The sequence below is a fragment of the Thermobia domestica genome, chromosome 3, assembly GCF_964235325.1.
Source record: "Thermobia domestica chromosome 3, izTheDome1.hap1.1, whole genome shotgun sequence".
NCBI lineage: Eukaryota > Metazoa > Arthropoda > Insecta > Zygentoma > Lepismatidae > Thermobia > Thermobia domestica.
Genome location: NC_137456.1, coordinates 68,184,545 through 68,207,838, shown reverse-complemented (window position 1 = coordinate 68,207,838; position 23,294 = coordinate 68,184,545). Strand labels below are relative to the sequence as shown.

The following is a 23,294-nucleotide window of genomic DNA, read 5'->3' as shown; positions in this document are numbered from 1 at the left end:
CCTTAGTACATGGTTTCTCAACCTGAGGGTCGCGACTCCTATTATGTGGATCGCGAATATAAGCGGAAGAGTTAAATATAATTAGATCTAACACCAGAAAATATTTTTAAATATTATTTTGAATTTTATTCTGATAGGCATATTTTATTTTTATAGTATACATGCCGGTACTGTTAAGAACAACAAAAATAGGTCTACTAAACATTTTCAACAGATGCAGAGTTGTTTAAAAATCAATTTAAATGAAAGAGGTACGATATGAAACTAATGAGAACAACATATTGAAATACCAGAAAAATACAAATGCAACAAAACCTGCATATTGAAATACAATATTAATTTAAATAGTGTCTTTTTCCAGCAAGCTGGCCACAATGAAGGTATATTTTTGATGTGGGATTTTATTTGTTTCCTAACTCTTAAATGTAAACAAGTTGGTTTTAATAGTTTTTGGTGATACTGAACACATACACAACAATGAACCAAATTCACAACAATATGAGGTAACTCAAGGGGTGGCCTCTCGGAAATTAAAATGCTCAATTAAGCAATTGTCAACATGTTTTTTAACCAAAATAAGAAATCACTTTATTTTTTTTATCATATGACCCGAAGTTAAGAGAGTTAGGAAGTTTTAAAATTTTCAAACAGCTTCCAGTTTGAAACTGGTCGTATTTCATATTTGTAGTATGAATTAACTGACCAAATTTCGGTTTAATCCATTCGGTATCCACTATATACAAGAAATGTATGAACGTATACATTATACACAATCACTTAAGTATGTGCATCATTTTATCTATACATAGTCAATCATAGGAATGTGTTTTATCACTAATCCTATAGCTAGACCGTTTTGAAAGTGCAAAATTATGACTGTTTGAGATATTAAATTTCCTGAGGGATGTTTGTTAACAATTTAGATGGGCTAAGGAGAGACACTTAATGAATGGCAGTGAGTTTGGTTGGGAGTAGTGGTGCTCAACTTTTCGTTACTGACCATACGCTTTTATACCATGCACTTAAGGATTGTTAAAAGATCATGCAGCCTGTTTTTACAATTCATCTATGATGCTTTAATATAGTGAAACGATAATTATTGCTGCATGAGATAACATAGGTAGCGACACACTGTTTGAGCACTACTGTTTTAGATAATTACAATATGGTTTTAGCAATGTGGTTGAAAGAAAAAAAAAAACGCGTGGAAAGGATGCAATGAAGTTATATGAGTTGTTTGCAACGGAGATTGCGTGCTTTGTGGGAGTGGATTGGGTTATAAGTTTTTATTTGGGTGGGGTTGTATGCCATGTTTGCTGCCTATTCCTTGATGCCGCGTAGGTATTTGTTATATTTAGTTTTAAAAACTGTATTTTTCTCTGTGTCTGGAATGTATAGTTTAAGTCTGTTCTTTGCAACATTAATTATTTTTCCTTTAACATTAATTTGATATGAATTTTTATTAAGTTTATTCAGAACTGTGTGTGGGCCTGTATAAAGTTGCCTCAGAGGTTTACTTTCGTTTTTCTTTGTGCTGAGTTTTTTTAAAAGAACTTGGGAACCGGGAATGAATTGGGTGGGGGTGTTTTTGGCTTTCTCTTTTTCTTTATGCTTCTGAAAAAATTGTTCCCTCCTGAATTCTATTAGGTCCCGTAGTTCTTTGAGCATAACTAGCCTGTCATTGATGTCAGTGGGAGGTGTATCATCATGAAGAAAGTTCTGAATTGGGAATCTCACTTCCTTTCCAAATAAAATGTGAGATGGTGAAACCCCAAACTGTGTTAATGGAGTGTGATTAATTGTAGCCGTAGCCTTGTGTAAATGCAATGGCCACTGTTTGTGGTCCTGTCTGGTAAGAAATTTGAGGGCTGTTTGCAAGTTTGAAATTCTTGATTTTACTTGTCCTATGGACTTATGCAAATTTGGTAACGCGTATATGGCCTTAATGCCTAGAGAATTGAGAAATGCTTCTGATTTGGAGCTCACGTGACTACTTTGCTGGTCGAGACGTAAATTGCGCATGACGCCGTAGGGTATAATTATTTCAGTTGTAATGAAATCTATGAATGCATTTGTAGTAGGAGATTTTATAGGCTTAGTGACCGTAAATGATGATACTTGTTCCACACCTACATAAAAGTGTGTGTATTCGTCACCCTGTGATGGCATAAGTTTGCCACATATATTTATGGTCCAGCAGTCGAAGAGGTCACCCGTCGGTATTTTTTGAACTGTGTCAATGTTTTGTTGGCAACTCCGTTTAAAGTAGCCACAATCTAAGCATGAGTTTACTTTGTGATGTAACCAGTTTTTCAGATTTGGTATGGGGGATTAACAACGGATAGGTTTGAAATGTTAGTTAAGGGCGACCCATTAACTTGAGGACTTGATGTAACATTGTTAATTTGATGAGAGAAATGTTGTGAGGTGGGAGCTGGTGCTGGGGGGTTGGAATGTAACCAGGAATTAGTAAGATTGTGTGTAACCGACTGCATTTTGGTGAAGTTTACACCTAATTTCCGTGATTGAATTGCACTGCGCGTTAACGGCATATGGAATCACTCAACAAAACAAAAATTATGAAATTTATAAAAATAACTAGCAGCGTTCACCCCGCTTCGCTGCGGTCACCCCGGAACGCAATAAACTTTGTTACTTAGATAATTTTTACTTTTTCGCTTTCAAGTGATATGATAAAAACCATAGAAGATTGCACTAATGTTAACATTATATCGCCTGTCATTTATGTTAACCCGCCCCGCTTCGCTGCGGTCACCCCAACCCGCCCCGCTTCGCTGCGGTCATCCCGGAACGCAATAAACTTTGTTACTTAGATAATTTTTACTTTTTCGCTTTCAAGTGATTTATAGCGCCTGTCAGTTATGTTAACCCGCCGAGTCACAGGGTCATGCGGGTTGCATATAAATACGTTTATTTTTATACCTATGATGAACTAATAACAAAGGATTTGTACGTATGGACACCTGAATGGTCAATTATCTCAAGACACTGGTAATTGAAAATTAAAGTGATATGATAAAAAACATCTAGGGTCCACATCCTAACAACCCCCCAAAAATGAAAGAAATCGGTTCAGCCGTATTAGCGTGATGAGCGGACAAAGGATTTTTTGTACGTATTGACACCTGATTGGTCAATTATCTCAAGACACTGGTAATTGAAAATTAAAGTGATATGATAAAAACCATCTAGGGTCCAAATCCTAACAACCCCCCAAAAATGAAAGAAATCGGTTCAGCCGTATTAGCGTGATGAGCGGACAAAGGATTTTGTGCGTTCTCTTTTATATATATAGATTGCACTGAGAAACCCATCAGCTTAACCAAGAAATAGAGAAAAATTAAAAAAAAGAATGTGGTATAAAATATGTAAAATCTAGCCAAAAAAGAATGTGAGCATTAGCATATGGCCAGGGGAGTCATGATTAATAAAAATGTAAGAACACAATAAAATTACATTAAAATAAAAAAAAAATTGTAAACACAAAATATTATACACAAAAAACCTTACTTAGCTCAAATTTTTCTCTAACTAAGATTTTACAAAAAAAAAAAAAAAAAAAAAAAAAAGGTCTTACATAAATGTTAGGTAAAATCCTCTCACCCACATGGCTAAATAACTTTTCCTTCGTCTTTGGCTGCTTCCGTCCCTTTAGCCAGCCTGGATTCTCCTTATATCCCCCACTTTATCATGGTTTTCACAATTAAAAGGCCTTGTTCTTTTGTTTATCTTGTCCCTTAGGCCAAGTTATTTGAACAAAACATTTTAATAGTTCATCTTCTTAAAATTCATTTAACCACAGCTTATCTTATCCATTTGTTTTTTTTTTCTTTAAATCTGTTTTCCAACACAATAGTTTAACATATCTTCAGCATTGTCGCTTGTTTATTTTAGTGTTTATTTTGTATGTAATAAGTTTCATTTTCACTTTTCATGTTTTATTTTCTGTATTGTTCTGTATGTCGGTCTCGTATTTTCGTCGTTAAAAAAAAAAAAAAAACTATTATGAAATCCGACTGTAAAAGTAAAATGTAAGTGGTTGAGTGGAAGAAAAGGTTATGCCTTAACTCCGCCATTTTAAATAATAAATAAATAAATTAATTAAATAAATAAATAGAAATAGGTGGATATCGTGAAATCTACGCAGTAGGTACATGAAAAATCTCACACAAGCTTATTACAAACCAGAAATTATAAGGGAGTCTCTGGCAAGAGGATATGGAGGTCGTGATAGCAATTAGGTTGAGAACCGCTGCCTTAGTACATTCGTTTGGTGCGGCACGGCTTGTCGGAACTTAATCCAACTAAAATAATTCATTTGTGTTCTTTACTATTCTCATACGAGGACATTTAATACTGTTACAATATTTTCTCCTAGGTGTTACCCTATCTCCTTTACCTAATATTGGCTCAATTTCTATACGCAGGTCTTACTTTGTTCACGAATAAAATTTAAAAAAATAAATTTAAAATATTTACTTTGGACAGTTTGTAGGAAAGTGTGTTAGAAGAATGAAAAGAAACATAATTTAATAGTAACGTGGTTGGGGTATGTTTAGTACAAGGGGTCCAGAAGCACGTAAAAAACACAAAATTTACAGGAGAAATGAGTGATGCAAGTACTTAGACGTAACATAACGTAACCAAATCTAACCTAACCTAACATAAACTAACGTAAGCTAACCTGAACTAACCTAAACTAACGTAATATTAGTAGAAATAAGCGAAATTCTATTATCTTTTGGAAAATTATGCAGGACTTCTAAAGTTTATTCAAGGAACGTTCAGTACCTCATCTAAACAAATACACGTGCTGATTGTTTGATTTTATTGGTTAGAGAGCCTTAGAACACCCATGCAGCAGAAGAAAATAGTCCTTGCTTATAAGGCTCATTATCAGAATTCCTTAGAATTAGACAACAGAAACAACTCTTTATCTAAGAACTAAATTGAATTAATACAATAAAAGAGAATACGCATGCATTGAAAGTGGTTTTGACACAACTTTAGCGCGAATCACAGTTAAGAATATGGCTACATGCGTGGAATAAGTAAAACATCGACAGGGTACAAGCACGTGCTTCTCGAAAGAAGCGCTGACCGATAGCCAATCATCCGATGACTGGCGGAGTAATACAATTCTGCAATGTTTACATCAGGATCAGAAGGTTCGTTGAATGAACTTTACACTAATATACCATAAACTAAACTATCCTAACGTAACCTAAATTAGCCTAACCTAACTTAAACTAACCAACACTACCTTAAACTAACCGAATGTGAACAGAAATTACCAAAATTGTAACATTTTTTAGAGAAAAGAGCTGGACCCCTTCTGCTAAACATAGGCCACGTGGTTCATTCCACAACATCCTTCAAAATAGAGAAATACAAATAAATTAATAGATTATGTGAATCATGAAACATGCAATTTCAGCCTTTTTTGTGTGTCTGTGTTGGAAGATCTCGTAAATAGTAATAAAAGAAATTGCGTTTGTGTTTATTTCTAATAAGTTTGTTCCTTATTAGCATCCACACAAAGTTATGTCTACTCATACGTAGAGAGAAATTTCAATACAAAAATGTGTGAAAACTACATTTCAGGTTGGTTAATAACTATTAAATGCCCATTGCCGCAACTGCTACGTTAAGAATTTAAAACCACAATAGCTCAGCCCCTAATTAAGCTAGAAAGATAATTTTGATATCAATGTGTTTCCGAAAGATGAAGCATATGCGTTTTATGTATGTGGAGGGTACCACGGAGGAGAGAGAAGTAAAGTTCATGTTGTTTTGCATCAGGTTTTCTTTTGGGAGGGTCATGCTTCTATCTACTAAAAAATTATAAATCTATTATTTTCTTTCAAGATTGGACTGTAAGTAAATTTCCTCGTAGACTATATAAACAACGCTGTAATTGGGTCTAGTGTGTTGTATTGAATAAGCAGTGGCGTATTTAGGGGGGGAGCTTCCGGGCTTAAGTAGTAAATTATATTAAATATCTTGCAGAATTTTCACATTTTCAGGGAAAGCCCCGCCCCGAAAGTTAGCAAAGCCCTCCCGAAACAAAATCGCAAATACGCCACTGTGAATAAGTAAATAAATAAAATAAAGACTAAATTCGAAAATGAAATAAATTCCCGTTACATGAATATTGCCAAATCACAAACGAAAGTTATGCCTTCCTTATTTACATTTGCTATACATACGACCGATATATATATAATAATCAATGGCTGCTATAGTTCTGTTGAAACAGTTGCTCGTGTCATGAAGTTGTTCCGTGTTTTTGGGACAAGTTCACGCGAAATGTTGCGAAATTTAGGTTACTTTCATTTAGTACTAGCAGCGTTCACCCCGCTTCGCTGCGGTCACCCCGGAACGCAATAAACTTTGTTACTTAGATAATTTTTACTTTTTCGCTTTCAAGTGATATGATAAAAACCATAGAAGATTGCAGTAAATGTTAACATTATATCGCCTGTCATTTATGTTAACCCGCCCCGCTTCGCTGCGGTCACCCCGGAAGTTTTCGCTTTCAAGTGATATGATAAAAACCATAGTAGATTGCAGTAAATGTTAACATTATATCGCCTGTCATTTATGTTAACCCGCCGAGTGACACGGTCATGCGGGTTGCATATAAATACGTTTATTTTTACCTATGATGAACTAACAAAGGATTTGTACGTTATGGACACTTGAATGGTCAATTATCTCAAGACACTGGTAATTAAAAATTAAAGTGATATGATAAAAACCATCTAGGGTCCAAATCCTAATAACCCCCCAAAAATAAAAGAAATTGGTTCAGCCGTATTAGCGTGATGAGGTAACAAAGGATTTGTGCGTTCTCTTTTATATATAAGATTTGCAAACCAATTAGTACATTGTATAGATAATTATGCAATGAAAGTCCGGTAATCACACACTGGAAATATTTTAGTTTCTCGACCGCGATGGTTCAGTGGTCACAACGCTCAACCTCTGACGCGTGGGGTCCCTGGTTCGATTTTTTCTGACGTCAAGTGTGCCTTTGTAATGAGTTTTCCCGGGTTTCTCCTGTTTCCTCACATTTTCATCATTCTTCTATTATCATCCTTCTCTTCATCACTTTCTCTTAGCTTCGGTGAATAATGTAGGATGTTAAAAAAGATTTTTTTGTTTAAAAAAAGCTGACCAATGTAAGTATAAAAGAAATAAATCAAATTAAGTAATAAATAAACTTGGTACCGAACTAAAGTTTAAAGGTTAAAAATTGTAGATAGCAAGAAGCTGTTTTTTTTTTTTTTTTTTTTTACAATCAGCTAAGCGTCCTGAGAATTTACTCCACCTCCACTTTAATCAACCGGAAGTGGCAGAAAATGAACCACTTCCGGCATTAACAATGATCGTTATGGAGTAAAAATGGTAATAGATATTGAAACACGTTTTTCTGCAATCCATTAAGCGTCGCGAGAGTATACTTTATCTTCATCCATTACTCTTTATTAAAACCAGAAATCCATTACAAGTTTCGGTTTCAATAATTTTCATAATGCTAAAACGATAAGAGAGAGCGAGAAGCAGTTTTTTTTCAATCGATTTAGTTCTAAAAATAAGTTCCACCTTTTTCCTTAACCCGTATTCGAACGTGAAATTACAGAAACCATCCACTTTCAGTTTTTAGTTTTGATCACCATAAAATAAAAGCCTTAATAGATAGCGAGTAGCGGTTATTCGTATTCGATTTAGCGCTCTAAATATACGTATCGTCTTCTCTTTCAATTCCCCTGTTCAAACTGGAAGCACCAAGAAAATCAATCACTTCCGGTTTCAATGTTGATTGCCATGAAATAAAACCTTTTATGTTACAGCAGTAATAGCCAATTCGTATCCCAGTATGAGCCAGGGCAAAATAACTAGCATTCTTAGGGGCCAGTTTAATTTTCCTTACACCCCCACCCTCACTGAGCTGAATATGCATGTCATACATTTTTTGAATCTGTTCTATTCTGTGGAGATGTAACCAACGAATAACGGAGGTGCAACCAATGGATGATTATGAGGTCATAACAAAGGTACTTATCGACGAAATGGCATGAGGAGGAAATAGCCACAGGGGAGGGGCAATGCCTTGATATCCGTTCAAACTCCTCTCCTTCAATATTTTGTGTATATTGGTTCTTGAGAATAAAATGTAATACTTCAGTTTTATGTCCCACGATTATGCCGACTAGGCTAAAGGAGACGTTGGTAATAAGAAACGAATGCAATGGTGGAATGATTGAAGTGCGAGAACCCCCAAAAAAACACGAACATGGTGTTTGTCCACCACAAATCCCACTTGATGCGAGCTGAGATCGAACCAGGGACCCCATGCACCAGAAGTGAACGCTCTACCACTGAGCCACCATGCCTATCTTGGTTCTCGTTTCATGGTTTTGACCAATTATAAAATGAGAACCTACTAACATTTGAAATTAAATACATGACATTTGCAGTTTTCTAAAAATTGGCCCGGTACCAATGGCCTTACCCTTCTGAATGGCCTTGTAACAAAGAGGTTATACAGAACAGTTTCACACTTGAAAGTCAAGTCCTGATTCAGGTATAAACCTGCGCATATTATGATTGACAGCTACACTTATGTTACGCGGAGTCATGAAGGAACAAAAACATACATTAAAAAAAAATCATTTTTATTCTCGGACCGGATGGAACACCCAGCCTGCGTGCTGCCATTTAACTATTACTACAATTAGGACAAATTAGGGTCTGAGCTACGAACAATAGGGCCTGAGCTATCATCCAATTAATACACAAGTACAGTGAATCCAAAAGTCACATGTAAGAAATAAAAATTACCACATGAATAGTAAATTAATTTGTCACAAGAGCATGCTAAAGAAGCTAATACACATAAAAGCACATAAGAAATATTTTGTTCCCATATTAGTTTTCCCCCTTTAGATTTAACATGCAAAAACTTTATTCAAAAGCATGTTAGTGAAATATACATCTAAATGACAAAAGAAATACGATGAAAAATAAGTAAACTTGGAAGACTCCCCACACGAAATACAACATTCCATTTCTTAAATTATATTCAAGACGCGCATTAGATAACTTCTGTACGATTTCTATAAAGTCAGGGTGTTAAAAAAATGATAGCCATATTATCCTGATACACAGCAGGGAGTTTCTGACTTGCGACTCGGATAATAGATCTTTGAGGGCCGCGGTGGCTCAGTGGTAGAGCGTTCACCTCTGGTGCTTGGGTTCCGGGTTCGATCCCAGCCCCGCCAAGTGAACTTTGTGGTGGACAAACACCGTGTGCGTGGGTTTTCTCCGGGTTCTCCCGTTTCCTCCCACTTTCTTCATTCCACCATTTAATTCATCACTCATCATCACCGTCTCCTTTAGCCTAACCGGCATAACCGTGGGACGTAAAACTCAAAGATTTCATTTCATTTTTTCCGATAATAGATACAAATGTATTCTACCGCTGTACACGTTTTGTAATATCAATTATGTTTTTTCTATGTGCAGCACATATTAGATAGGGTAAGTTGCTTAATCACAAATAGAATACGAACGTGTCCTCAACCTCCAATGAAAACTTTTTTTTGAAGAAACCCAACCATACAGCATTTTTCCGAATATTAGAAATTCAGATACATCTTTCTCCTGAAGCAAGAAATTTTGGTTGTGCTGCTGGATTATATTAATTCTCTCATAGCTTTTGAATTTAGAGGGTTTTTTTTAAATTTAGAATTTAAACTATTTAAATAGAATTTAGAGTAATTTATACATTTCTGAACTTTTCCTTTAGGTTATTGAAATGATCATTCATCCCAGGAACGCAAATATAAAACAATATACGGGGGTAATCCCAAAAGTTTCCGGCCTAGCACAAACTTCGCGCCACTGTTAACAAACCGTTCATGACATGTAGTGCCATCTATGGAAGAAATAATGTATCAATTTCAACTATCAACATGACAATGCTCCAGTTCAAACAGTTGTTGTTGCCCAGTCTGCAGTGCTAAATCTGGCATGTAGGGCGAATTTTGAATCTTCTCTAAGCCACGGTCTTTTACTGCACTCTTGGCAACGATAGCTGTGTGGGCTGGAGTATTGTCATGCAGTATCAAGCTCAACGGACAGCGGTTGATTCTAAAACAACTGCCTCTAACGAATGGACGCAACTATACATTTGAAACTAACTAGGGATGGCCGGAATCGGTTCCTGGTGGAACCGGTTTTCAGCTTTGAACGGATCCGGTTTTAGAACATCCGGTTCCGGAACCGGAACTTTGTGGTCATCACTACGCTAAACCCAAGCTGATGGCAGGCTGTGAATAGTGTGCTAGATGAAATGGTAGAAGCGACAGGCAGGCGCTCAGGCGGCGGCTGCTTGTCTCATTTGGCTGAACAAACTGGTATCTGGCAAACTCATTGTCTAAACAGGCAAACTCATTTAGCTAAACACCCACTGGTGGACCATTTTTTTTTCTGGGAGGTACAAGCGGGTCTGGGCGGGGAGGGCACAAGCGCATAGTCCTCTTTGAAGTGTTTTGAAGGTGAACTTTGTGCCTCCTTTACGGGTTTTTAGGGGCTTTTGGATCCAAGTTTGGAACCGGTTCCTAAGATCCGGTTCTGGAACCGGGTTTTCAGATCCAGGTGTGGAGCCGGTTCCTAAGATCCGGTTCTGGAACCGGGTTTTCGGATCTAGGTCTGGAACCGGTTCTGGAACTGGGCTTTCGGATCCAGATCTGGAACCGATACCTCGCGGAACCGGAACTTTGTGGCTATCCTTAAAACTAACGTATTATGTCTTTAATAGATGAACTATATTTCAGGAATGGCTTATTAACAATAGCTCGATATTTCAGTGTCAGTCCAGGAACTTTTTGGACTGTTGATTTTCCAGATTTTCCACTTCCTTATGCAAACATTTTCCCTCTCTATTCTGACTTATAATAATCTCTCATCCACAATGACACCTTCAGGTCAGTAATTTTAAGACAATATTTTTAATGTCTGTCTGATTTCTGCTACAAAATTCAGTATTTAAAATTGTCTTTCTTCTGTTTTGTTGTACAGTAAAGATGCCTAGACATTCGCTGTGCTCTCTCGCAGTGCTTTTGGGATTACTTCTAGTCTTCGTCACATCGAACGATACAACCAATCATACCGCACAAAGCAATAAGGTAAGTTCACGGCCAATTTAATTTTTAGTATTTTAGTTTCCGTACAGAATACAAAAAGGAAAATGAACTTCGGCAGATGATATACTATATTAATATCTGTGAAGCCTCCATCCCCAAATGCTTTGGTGCAATGTCCCCAAAATTTACCACCCTTCTCCTCACAAAAAAAAAGAAGAAGTAGAGGAGACCAGAGTTGATAGAGATAATAATAATAATAATAATAATAATAATAATAATAATAATAATAATAATAATAAAGATAACTTGCTTTATAGTAAGGTTACCTACACTTGTCTCGACTTTGTTGGGACTGTCCCGATGTCTCGCTTCCCAATGTGACCCTATCGATACTTTTAAATGTCCCAAGTTTGATACTTATTTGCTATCATTGTTATCATTAGTGGGGTTTAGTTTCCACATTATTTCGTAGAGCCTTCAAAATTAGGGGAAGCTTTACAACAGAGGCAGGTGTACAATATTGTTCAAAAAATTTTGGCCACTGGCCTTGCTTTAGAAAGTAATATTCCGGTAGACATACGTAGGGAACTATAGTACTTTGACTCTAAAAAAATCTCATTTGACCAAATCCATATTTTTTTTATTTAATTTCATCTGTAGGTAAAAGAGCTTTTCGAAGAGAGGTGGTGGCCAGGTTTTTTTAAACAAGACTGTACATAACATATAGTTGTCTCTATATATGAACTACATAGTATTTACATTGATCATATTTTTATTATATACCATTAGAACACCCGTTCTTCGCACGAGGAGAATACGTTTCATTTTAAACACAAAGGGTACCAAAACTGTTGTCATTCAACTTAGGAACATCAAAAACTATGAATTCGACATTAATATCGGTCATTTTCAATTATTTTTATATATCACCATCCCTCCCTAGAAGTACTAATGGGGGCTGAATTCATCAGAAGTGTCAGTGTTCATTTTAGTGACCCTGAAAACAATGGATTTGACATTAATACAGGTCATTTTCGATCATTTTTATATATTTTCCCCTCTCCTTCCGCTAGTTGCGGGGTTGAATTTGGATTTAAACGACATCGGAAGTCTCACTGTTTATCTGAGCGAGCACGAAAACTACAGATGAGAGGCCCGAAACCTCATCTATCTTGAAAATTTGATGGAGATCGGTCGGCTGGATCAATAGTTATTAAGTCAATCAATTATCAATAGTTATATATATTACGGAAAACAATCTCTGGTACATTCCCTGACCTCCCTTCCCTGTTCATTAGCTTCACTAAGTGTCTAACATTTTACTTGAAAAGGTGACAACCATACTTTGCAGTCTAAATTTAATTCAATTTACCATTTTTAAAAAATATCATTATGGCATTTTTAATCAAAGAATGTTCCCATCCGTCTAAAAAAAAAAAAAATAAAATAAAATAAAATAAAAAAATAAAAAAAAATAAATTAAAAAAGGGATCTCATAGGCTCAATCTGCGCCTTTCTGAGCGCCCTTACAGTATTAACGATGAAATATGTTTCTTTACTTAAGTGCAAATAAATGCTAATCGCTTACAGATAGCAGCAGATTACATTCATCTTTGCATTTGTTTTTCCTTCGGAGGACGTTCAGTGCACATTTGAATTTACTTCATTCAGTGGGGAGAGTACTGTGTATTCTATATTTCGGCAACATACTACTAATACTGAAATATAATGTGGCCGGATGAAAATGTACCTATAAGAAGTTTGAATAGCTCGAGAACCAATAGTGACAGAATCGTCCAATCTTGTTTTTCAGGGAAAAAAAAATAGAATTTTATATCCAGTACAAGATATCACTCAACTTTGACTTAATACGCCTGCATGTGTACCCCTTTTGTTGCTCGGCAACATCAAGGCGGTAGTCAATCTCCTCTCTATCCTAGTGTTGAAGTGTCACTGATCCACAAGCTCCGAGTCTTCGTCCTAGATAATCCAAATATTGAACTTGGATTTGGTATACAAAAGTTTTTACGTAGCCCCCTTCCCAAAAGTCCGGCGATCTCAGGGCTCATTAAATGGGACCTCCTCTTCCAATTCAACTGTTTTGGCGATGGTTATCTAGAAATTCTCTCACGCGACGGGCATAATGGTGAGAAGCCTCGTATTGTTGGAACATGTATTCCTGTAGTATGCGAGCTACAGCTTAAAATTTTCTAGCACCGCAAGGTACGTTGCTCCTGTAACTATAGTCTCTTTAAAGAATAATGGACCTATGAAAGAGTTTTCAGTCAACCTACATCACACTTTCAGTTTTGGGCTGTTGCGTTCGTTGCCTGAGAAAGAGCGAGGGTAGACGGATGTGCTATCGTGTCACTCCAGATACTTAAAGAGATTGCTAGTGCTACAAGCACATTTTGTGGCGGTGTGAGCATCAATACCTCAAGGTCACAAAAGAAAGACGACAGTGCTTAAAAGTTAGTGTGGTCTGATCTTTGATCCACACTGAGAAGATGGATCTCCTTCCCTTCGTCGACAACACAGCTAAATTAGTGCTATTACAAGCTGTGGCCCTGTCAATTCCCGCACATGGTGTATTTCTCGGGGAAAAGAAAGAACGATCGAGCCGTGGTAGCCCCTTAGATAGCCAAGATTCGCACTAGTATCCTTGCTGTACAGCCTTTGGCGACACCCGCTGGTGAAAATAAATTGTTTCCTTCCTAAGGAATTCACAGTTTCACTCGCCCACAAACATCAATGAGTCCACCCTTTTCAGGACCATATCACATTAACATTTAAACACACATATAAAACTACAATGGCTCTTAAATCCACAAAAAACAAAACCACCAACTCCGGAACCACCCTCCATCAGAAGAAGCAGCAGCAGACGAAGAGTAGCATTCGGAAGAATCAGATGCGAAGAGTCTATCACGTTTACCGTAAGTGAACATACCGAGGTTTGCGAAGAGAAAGAGGAAGCACCATACCTCTTCTGCAAAATATACATCACTGGCAGAACAGACTACCTGTTCGAGGAGGTGAAGAATAGGAGATGTCGTCTTTAATGGAATCAAAAAAGAAACGAAGATACAAGCGAACTTCACAATTCATCATAAACTCACCTTCAAGATCACCGAACACTTTCTGTACTTTCTAAAAACATTCACAAAAGAGGATTTCGGTAATAACGCATACTTCTACTGGGAAAACGAGAATGCCATTCATAAAGAACTCCCCCTTACAAACAGAGAAGAACACAAAAGAAGAAGATATAAAGAAGAACTCCCACTATACACAACCACCAAATAATGACAGACAAATAGAAGATACACACACTACAGAGAAGAACACCGGCACAAACACAAAGGAAACCACTAATACAAACGAAATCACACAAAGAAGCAGCATAAAAACGCCACTACCTTTACTTGTGTCATAAAGGGAATTAACCTGGAGCATAACACGAGCGACATCAAAGAAGAGCTACGGAAGCAATACATCGACTTCTGTAACATCACAAGAATTCAGGGAAAAGATGGCCATGTACCGCTGATCAGGTTGTTTTCCCGTAATCCTAAGAGGATCAACAAGCTCATCCGCTCTTCGATAAAGCCCACAGAGTCGAAGCATTACGCACTTCAGTACGCTGGATATGTTACCAATACGATCACATGACCTCCTTCTGCAGAAACCAGAGAATATGCTTCAGATACGGAGAAAGTCACACTGAAGACTGCAAGACACCAGTCAGGCAAACTTTTTGTGCCATCTGGAAGAAGATGTGTCAGCGGGCTGGCCACAGCAGCTGCCCAAAAAGACCTAGGGGTAACTAAAGAAACAACTATACCAGATTACCAAATATAATAAAGAACAAAACAAGAACGCTCCCATCAGTTGAAACTAGCCCTTTCGAGGACTACGAATAAGATTCCAATCAGGAGAACCAAACAGAAGAAAAAGAAATAGCAGAGCAACAGATAATTGCAGCAGAGGAAGTCAAAACCAACCAACCAATAGAATTGCTCATACAGGATGCAATACAGAAAGCAACACAAGAAATCATGAAGTGGGTTTTCTACATACTTACCACAGAGAGGAACACTGACACCAGTAACTCAGTGAAACACATTCCTAATTCAGGACAAAACAGAAGCACTATATCAGATGTGAACTCAAACCCAGAGCAAGAAAGTACCACGAATGAAAATGTCATCAAACACGACTTTGTCTTTACAAAGATGGACGAACATTTCTCTGAAGCAAACGCTTTCAGTGATATGTTGCAACTAGTGCTCCCAGAATACAAGAAATGTTTTCCGGGTCGACCAACTAAAAACGGCGGAAGTTTCATCCTATGCATCGAGATCCAGAAAGGATAGGAAGCATTCTCACAGAAGTTCAAACTTTCAGATTTTGGACTCAAAATCTGATATGAGTGTTTAAACTCAATCAAAGATATCACAAGAGCAGACGGACAATTATCATCCACTGAAAAACAGGGCAACAGACGACCTAAAGAACATAACTACACTTGTGTGGTTAAATGCTTAGATGTCAACCTAATCATAAAAGAGATTAAAGAAGAATTCGAATCAAGTAACGTTGACTTCTGCAACTTTACCCGGATGCAGAACTCTACAGGACCTCTCCCTCTCCTACGTGTATTTTCAAAATATTTAGTAGCAATTAACAAATTCATCGAAGACAGTCTGTGTGTCCGCAACACACCACATAAAGTGGAATCATCTAGAACCACTGCAAGACCTAACCCTTGCTACAATTGCTATACTTATGATAATCCCACTCACGCCTGCAATCGCCCCAGGATCTGTTTCCGTTGTAGAGAGAGCTACACTAAACAATGTGAAAACACATAAATAGATGATTTTGTGCCACCTGCAAGAAGATCGGATACCGAATAAGGAAGCGGCGATAACGCCAAGAGACCTCACCATAATCATGGCAGACAAGCCATCCTCAATATTATTAACCATTGCCAGCATCCGGTCCTTGTCAGTGCCACGGAGGCGATCAAGAAGAACAAGAAGACACAGAAGAACATCCACACAAAACCTGTTCTGATATCGATAGAAGAATCACCAAACAATAGCAACAGCAACAGAATCAACAATGAAATCGGTTATATCAATTCTCACCATGGTAATCGATCCTCCTCAACAGAAAGGAAAAACTAAACCAATCCATTAACAGAGCCACCAGACACATTCTGTAACAAAATATCAATATACTAACTACAACAAAAGGAAATATTTTCATAATGCACTCAAGATTTAGAAAAACAAACAGGCTTAGTTACAAACAGAAGACAAGTGATCCATGAAACGGCCAACACAAAATTGAGATAAAATACATACATAACCTACAAAAAAAACTAACACAGAGACACAAGGCATATACTAGTAAGGCAGCACTGTTCTTCAAACAGGAAAAACAATTTTCTCCAAGGGACGACACAGCAAATAAAGTAGTAAACCCGAAGAGTGAGAACTAAACGAAGGATTGGCACTCCACCATCAAGACCTGCCCGCCGCACACAAAAAAGAAAAGAAGAAGAAGAAGAAGAATTATCACTGCTGAGAATATATAGTCCATTCAAATCAAGAAGAAGAGGAAGAAAATAATTTGTAACTTCTCAGGGTAAAGCAGCCAAAGACTGGACGCCCATCCATTTCGCAATGTGAAATGGTAAACTGGCACTTGTACTGCTACTACCAGTGGCGTATTTACGATTTTCTTTCGGGGGGGGGGCTTTGCTAACTTTCGGGGAGGGCTTTGCCAGAAAATGTGAAAATTCTGCAAGATATTTCATATACTTTACTATAGTAAGTAAGATTTCGGGGGGGGCTTAAGCCCGGAAGCCCCCCCCCTAAATACGCCACTGGCTACTACTGCTACGACTATCGAGCCCGTCAAACAGAACTCTTGGGGACATATACATTACACACACACTTAGTAAGAACAGGATAAACTAACCAAGAAAAATACAAACACGAAACAAAAGACTGCATAATACACTTGGACAATGAACACATAAAGACAATAAATTCACAAGCAGAATCTACCTTAACCCCATTCTCAGTGAACTTTCCATTGCACTCTGAACAGCAGACACAGTACATAGTAAACCGGCCTTCCAAGAACCAAAAGTAAATGCATCACTTGGGCAAAGCCTAAAAAAAAGAAAAGTCACATACTAGGAAGAACATGGTTTTCTGTAATCTCTCTAGCCCCCTTCTTTCTTCCCCTCATACAGAATAAAACATAACAGAAACGAGAACGTCCTTTAATACAATACAAATACAACAAACAAACAAAATCTCCAATTGGTAAAGCAATAAATTTGTTGGACGTCTCTCTAACCCCTGCGAAGTTGGTAAACCGACAACAATGAAGATAAAGACGTTCATGTTCCACAAACTGATATGGATTTTCCTCATCCCATATCCTGAAGTTATGCCTATAGACTTTACCTAACGTATGGAAGGTGGCTTCGTAAGAAAAACTTATCTTTTTAAGAAAATCATTGTCTCCATCAATGTGCGATAGCATTTCAACAGCGAATTCATATATGCAAGGTTTGTCGCTGAAATTTTTGAACAAGTTGTAGCTTGTAGGCTCTGAGACGTAACCTTCTATGCATATCATGCACAGTCGAACGCGGAATTCACAGTTGCGTATTCACACTCCTTATCGATTTACTTTGGACTTCGCTGAAAGGCTTCCCGAACTGTCTTCATTTCTTCATTCAGGGGTTGTTTTTCCTTACTACCTTTCTTCCTCAACATAGAGCCAGTTTTCAGCATTTTTTATGCCATCTAACAATACAATGACGGTCTGGTGGTTCCTGTACGTATTGTTGTCTAAATCTTCTCTATACGCTTACAGGGACTTGAATTCTGCTAACCAAAAACAAACAGCACTCCTCATTCTGACGAACACTAAAGGACGCCATTCCAATTATCTACTGGGCATAAAATTATATTCTTCCCTCTTTGCGAAAAAAAAAAAAAAAAAAAAAAAACTGAACAATTCTATCACTATTGGTTCTCGAGTTATTCAAATTTCTTATTGGTATATTTTCATCCGGTATTGAACGAAACCTAATAAATTAAAAAGTGCAAGGATTTTTTACCCAGTTGTTTAATTTGTCTTTGGGCAAAGTTAATGCACCTCTTCAAAAGTGAACTGGCTCCGTAAAAAGGGATGCTGATACATATATTGGGAGAGCGTCATACGTATCAATCCGTCAGAGACTGTAAGGAGGGGGGGGAAATTACTGTTGCTATGACATATCATGTGGTTATGCCTATTACGACACATAATTTTAACTAGAACGTAATGCATACAAAAGTGATTTTATTTTGATAGCAGAAGACAGCCGGCAATATAGACGTAACTGCAGGCTAACCTATATTTTTTCTATTGCACGTGCCTTGGAAAGTTATTTCCAACGAAGTATTATTTTATTATTATTTGAAAATAATAATGTAAATGTTTCAGGAAATTTATTAATTTATTTCATCACTAAATGTATTCTTTTCGGGTGAGAGGAGCATTCAGAGGCACACCAGAATCCATCCCTGAATACAGGTAACTAATGAAATTATTTGGGAAATAATTGTTAAGAAGAATAACATGTTCCAGTAATATAAATTTTGTAAGAATACATTTGAGAAAAAAAGATCCCAATCAATGAAAGCATATTGCAGTCTTGAGCGGATAAAGGGATTGCGTTACAATCATGCTCTGACAGTTTAAAGTATTCTACAGATTTATTTATACCCAACACTTCTGGATGTTTCTTTCATCTTAGCATTTACGTACTAATCAAAGCAACTTTATATCAAACTAAATGGCAGAATACTTATGATCATGGCCGTAAGCAGCGGGGGGATAGGAGGTCAGTTGCCCCTGGATTTTCAAAGGGTAATACATAACTTGGAAATATTTGTTAAACATATTAATTTGCTCTTACATATTGTAGTAGGGTCTACTTAATATATTCGTATTTTTTCTAATGTTAATTGCGGTATAATATGTTATCTGTCAGTTTCTGTATGTTCCATATTTGTGTGTAAAATAATTCAGATGTGTTACAATGCTATGAGGATAAGCCAATAAGTATGTGCACTTTTGTTCTAATCGTCTGTAGGTTGGCTGTACGACTTTCTGCGCTAAATGGTACCGTTCGCTTGTGGCCGGTATCAGCGTTATCCCTTCAGTTCGCTTTGCGCTATATTGAAGTTAACATGGCTACGCCACTATCAGTTTTCATCACAGAAAAAAACCAGCGATGATTTTTTTTTAAGTTTCATTCCTGTGTCGGTATGACGGTGCAGTAGGTGCTAACAAATTGTCACAAAATTGTGCTTGCGGTCTGCAGTGAGTTGTTTTGGGATCCATATCGCTGAGACTTCATAAAAATTAAATTTCATACGTAGAACCATAACTAACGTGCATATGGTTGCCACTAAAACATTTCCCCCGTATTGTGCTGAAAGCCTTCTATGCATTTCAGCTCCTAGCACAACTTCAGGCCATAAAAAACGGACTATGGAATACTGTTCTGCGATCTAAACAGACAGTAGTGTAAATATGTTTACTTCGGAACAGTGCAACGCGAACTGAATTGATAACGCTGAAATCTGCCATATATCGGCTTGCGAGCGCAGAAAGCCGTACAGCCTACATAAGTTGAGAACAAAAGAGCACATACTTATTGGTTTACCCTCGTTTTATAATAGCGAAGTGTAGTTTTCTAAAGGTTTCACAGGATTCTCATATAGATGACGCTAGTGTGCAACTAATTACTTTTTCTATAATAGTAAGTCTCTAAAAACCATTATAATTGTAGATTTTGTAAGGATGTTTAATTACAAAAAGAATGGTCCTGTTTGAACATTAAACAAATATTTCAGTTTATAACCTCAATTAGTAATCATTGTACACTAACGCCACCTATATACAAGTTCTATACTATATTTGAAACATGTATATCGCTGATCTAATAGCAATTGTTTAGCTGGGTTATTTGTAGTGTCATGAAAGGCCATGTCATAAAGGTAGGCAAGTATTAAAGGGTACTAACGAGTTAATATCACTTAATTACATTGTGTAATTTGTAATTTCCCGCCCGTAATAAGCCTTAAAAATGCTATATTACATGTTCATTAACAGTAATTCTAATTCAAAGAAACACATGGACACACTTGAACACAATATTATAAAGAAAACATACACGTTTGGCTTTTGTTATCTTGTTATAGCTACCTTAAAATACTGGAAAGTTATTATTTTCTACGTAAGAATAAGAAAAAAAAATAAAATTGGTTTAGACTTTTTCTTCCGTTTGATATTTCATAATTCCAGCGGAAAGTTAAAAAGCTATCCATCTCTCCTATGGAAAAAAAAAAAAAAAAAAAAAAAAAAAACAGGGTCAAGGTAGCATATATTATGAGCGTGTACTCAAGTAGAAGTATGTAAAAGCAACCAGAACAGAAGAAACACGTGCTCAAATATTTATGATGACTTTTACGTAAAACTGCTTAACGTAGCGTTTTAGTGAAAGTTCTCAGCTAAAATTTACTGCGAATGACGTTCTAAAGCACTTTATTATTTTTAAATCTCTTCAGTTTTAAGCCAATAGTTACACCATTTCATCGATATTGAATTTTTTGTCTGTTTTTGTATATAATAAAAAACTTAATAAGGCATTTTTAAACGGAAAAATAACGGAACTTTTTAAATAAAAAAAAAGAATTATTTAAGCAACTGTAGTTCTTTTTATTACAAACACATCCCTTTCGCATCAATACACCATTGGACACGTTCAAACCAATGCTAGCATAGAGTTTTGAATGTCCTTTTTCGGAATCGCCTCGTCACGGCAGACTTGACGCGTGTAACATTGTCTACTTGAAGAACCAAGTGTCATCACCAGTTACAATCGATTCCAGGAATGTTCTGCTTCCTCCGGTGTTTTTAACCAGGTCTTTACAATGTTCAACACGATCAAATTTTTGGTCGTCAGTTAAGGTGTGCGGGACAAACACTGACTTCCCATTTTTCTTTAAATCCTTTGTCAAAATTTCGTGAATCATGTCTTTAGTCGTATTTAATTCCTCCGCCATCCATCTTACAGTCGAATTCGCATCGTAGGCAATCATTTCATGCACTTGTTCCGCCAACTCATAACGATGTTAGTTTTTCGATCTGCCTGGCTTTGGGTCGTCTTCCAAGGACTTCCGACCGTCCCGGAATCGTATGTACCACTCTGTGTACGAGATAAGCACTCATCATCATGCACTTGTTTCATCATTTCCAATGTTTGTGTAAATGTTTTATGTAGTTTGAAACAAAATTTAATATTGGTTCTTTGCTCCATGGTGTTTCTGTGACGAGGTGATACAAGATACTTTTCTTGCTATAACTTGACACTCCCTTAATCGGCTCTCATGATTGTGGTTTCTTTTCGTTGAACAGATATCCAGCTTTCCAATGATATGTTGCTTCAATATATGGCACTAGGGTTATCTGTAAAGAAAAAATGTTCTGCCTTTTTTCCGATATACTGTGGGTAATCAATAAAATCAAAAACTGATTTATATAGAGATAACTAAAAGTTGAAGAGACACTATGCTTAAACAAATATTTACTCTACGAATTTTTTTCTCATTATTGTTTATAATATTTATTACGATTATTATATTATATCATAACTATTCCATCAATTGTCTCTTTAGTGTTATTATTTAATTTAGCATATATACTTAATTTAATTAATAAGAATAACCATGATGGACAAATATCCCTAAAATTTATTATTCTAGAGATTTCGTTAGTGAAACATTGCGTTTTACAGAGACCGACACCTATATGTCACTCGTATAAAGGAGCATTTATGTTATATAGACCCCTATTGTAAAGACTATTTCAATACCGTTATACAGTTCTGTGTACTTAAATAAGTTATTTGCATGGGCGGCGATTAGGGGGGGCAAAGGGGGGCAGTTGCCCCCCCACTTTTCTGAAATGGCCTATTAATGTATGTAGTTTCAACCAGGGAAATATGTATATTAACATTGATATACAAATATTCAGATCATGTCTGGCCCCCCCGACTTTTAACGTCCAATCGCCGCCACTGTATATATATATATATATATATATATATATATATATATATATATTCCAAGAAACTCTGCTAAAATCCCACTCGAATTTAATCATATGTAAATGCTAATCAAACAACAAATCAGCAATTACCAATAATCATTGGGAACATTTTGCCATGCATCAGAAGTCATGATCATCGACTCCGCCAACTTCAAACAAGTTATCTCGATATCATTTTAAGAAAAACAAAATGTAATGTAGGAGATCAGTTTAAAACATAAGGTTTATGAAGCAAGCGTATAGGGATGCGCACAAGACAAGATTTGTGGCTGTCTCGTCTCGAAAATGTGCTGTAAAAGTGATGTCTCGACTCGAAAAATGTATAATTTCTATTGGAAGTGCCGTATCCCAACTCGAATTTTGTCAGGAAAATCCTGTCTCGACTCGTCTCGTGCGCATCCCTACAAGCGTAGCCCTAGTGGTTAACGTTATTGCTTCGCAATGAGAAAGTCCCAGGTTGGAATTCAGTGGTCGACCATCTGAGTTCCTCACAGAAGTTTTTGCCTCAATTCCATCAAGTGAATGTCGAGATGGTATCTTATTACATAAGCCGTGGCTGATTTCCGTCCGCATTGTTGTTATTGGTGTAGATTGTTAATAATTCCAGGCAGTGGCAACGCCCGGTTTAATTTCATTAAGGAAGGTGCACGGTGGCTCAGTTTTAGAACGGTTATCTCTGGTGCGTAGGGTCCTTGTTTCGACCCCGGCCAAGTAATTTTTTAGTGGATAACATTGTGTCTGTGGGCTTTCTCGGGTACCTCCCGTTTCCTCCCACATTTCATTCCCCCAATTATTTTATCAACAATCACTTGCTTAATCATCCGTCTCCCTCAGCCTAAAGGACATAATCGTAGGACGTTAAACTGGAAGACTTCATTTCATTTCATTTTCATTTTTGAGGGGGAAGGCAACCGAAGGAACAGGTAT

General features: G+C 36.9%; 1 protein-coding gene across 1 annotated transcript in view; it reads left to right on the top strand.

The window, feature by feature from the left end:
* The window catches only part of LOC145680472 (uncharacterized), a 53,284-nt gene that overhangs the window by 16,989 nt on the left and 13,001 nt on the right, over positions 1-23,294 (top strand). The window contains exon 2 of the mRNA XM_081751039.1: positions 11,110-11,216. Coding sequence (XP_081607165.1) covers positions 11,115-11,216 — 102 coding nt within the window. The 5' untranslated portion in view covers positions 11,110-11,114. The remainder of the gene's footprint in view (positions 1-11,109; positions 11,217-23,294) is intronic.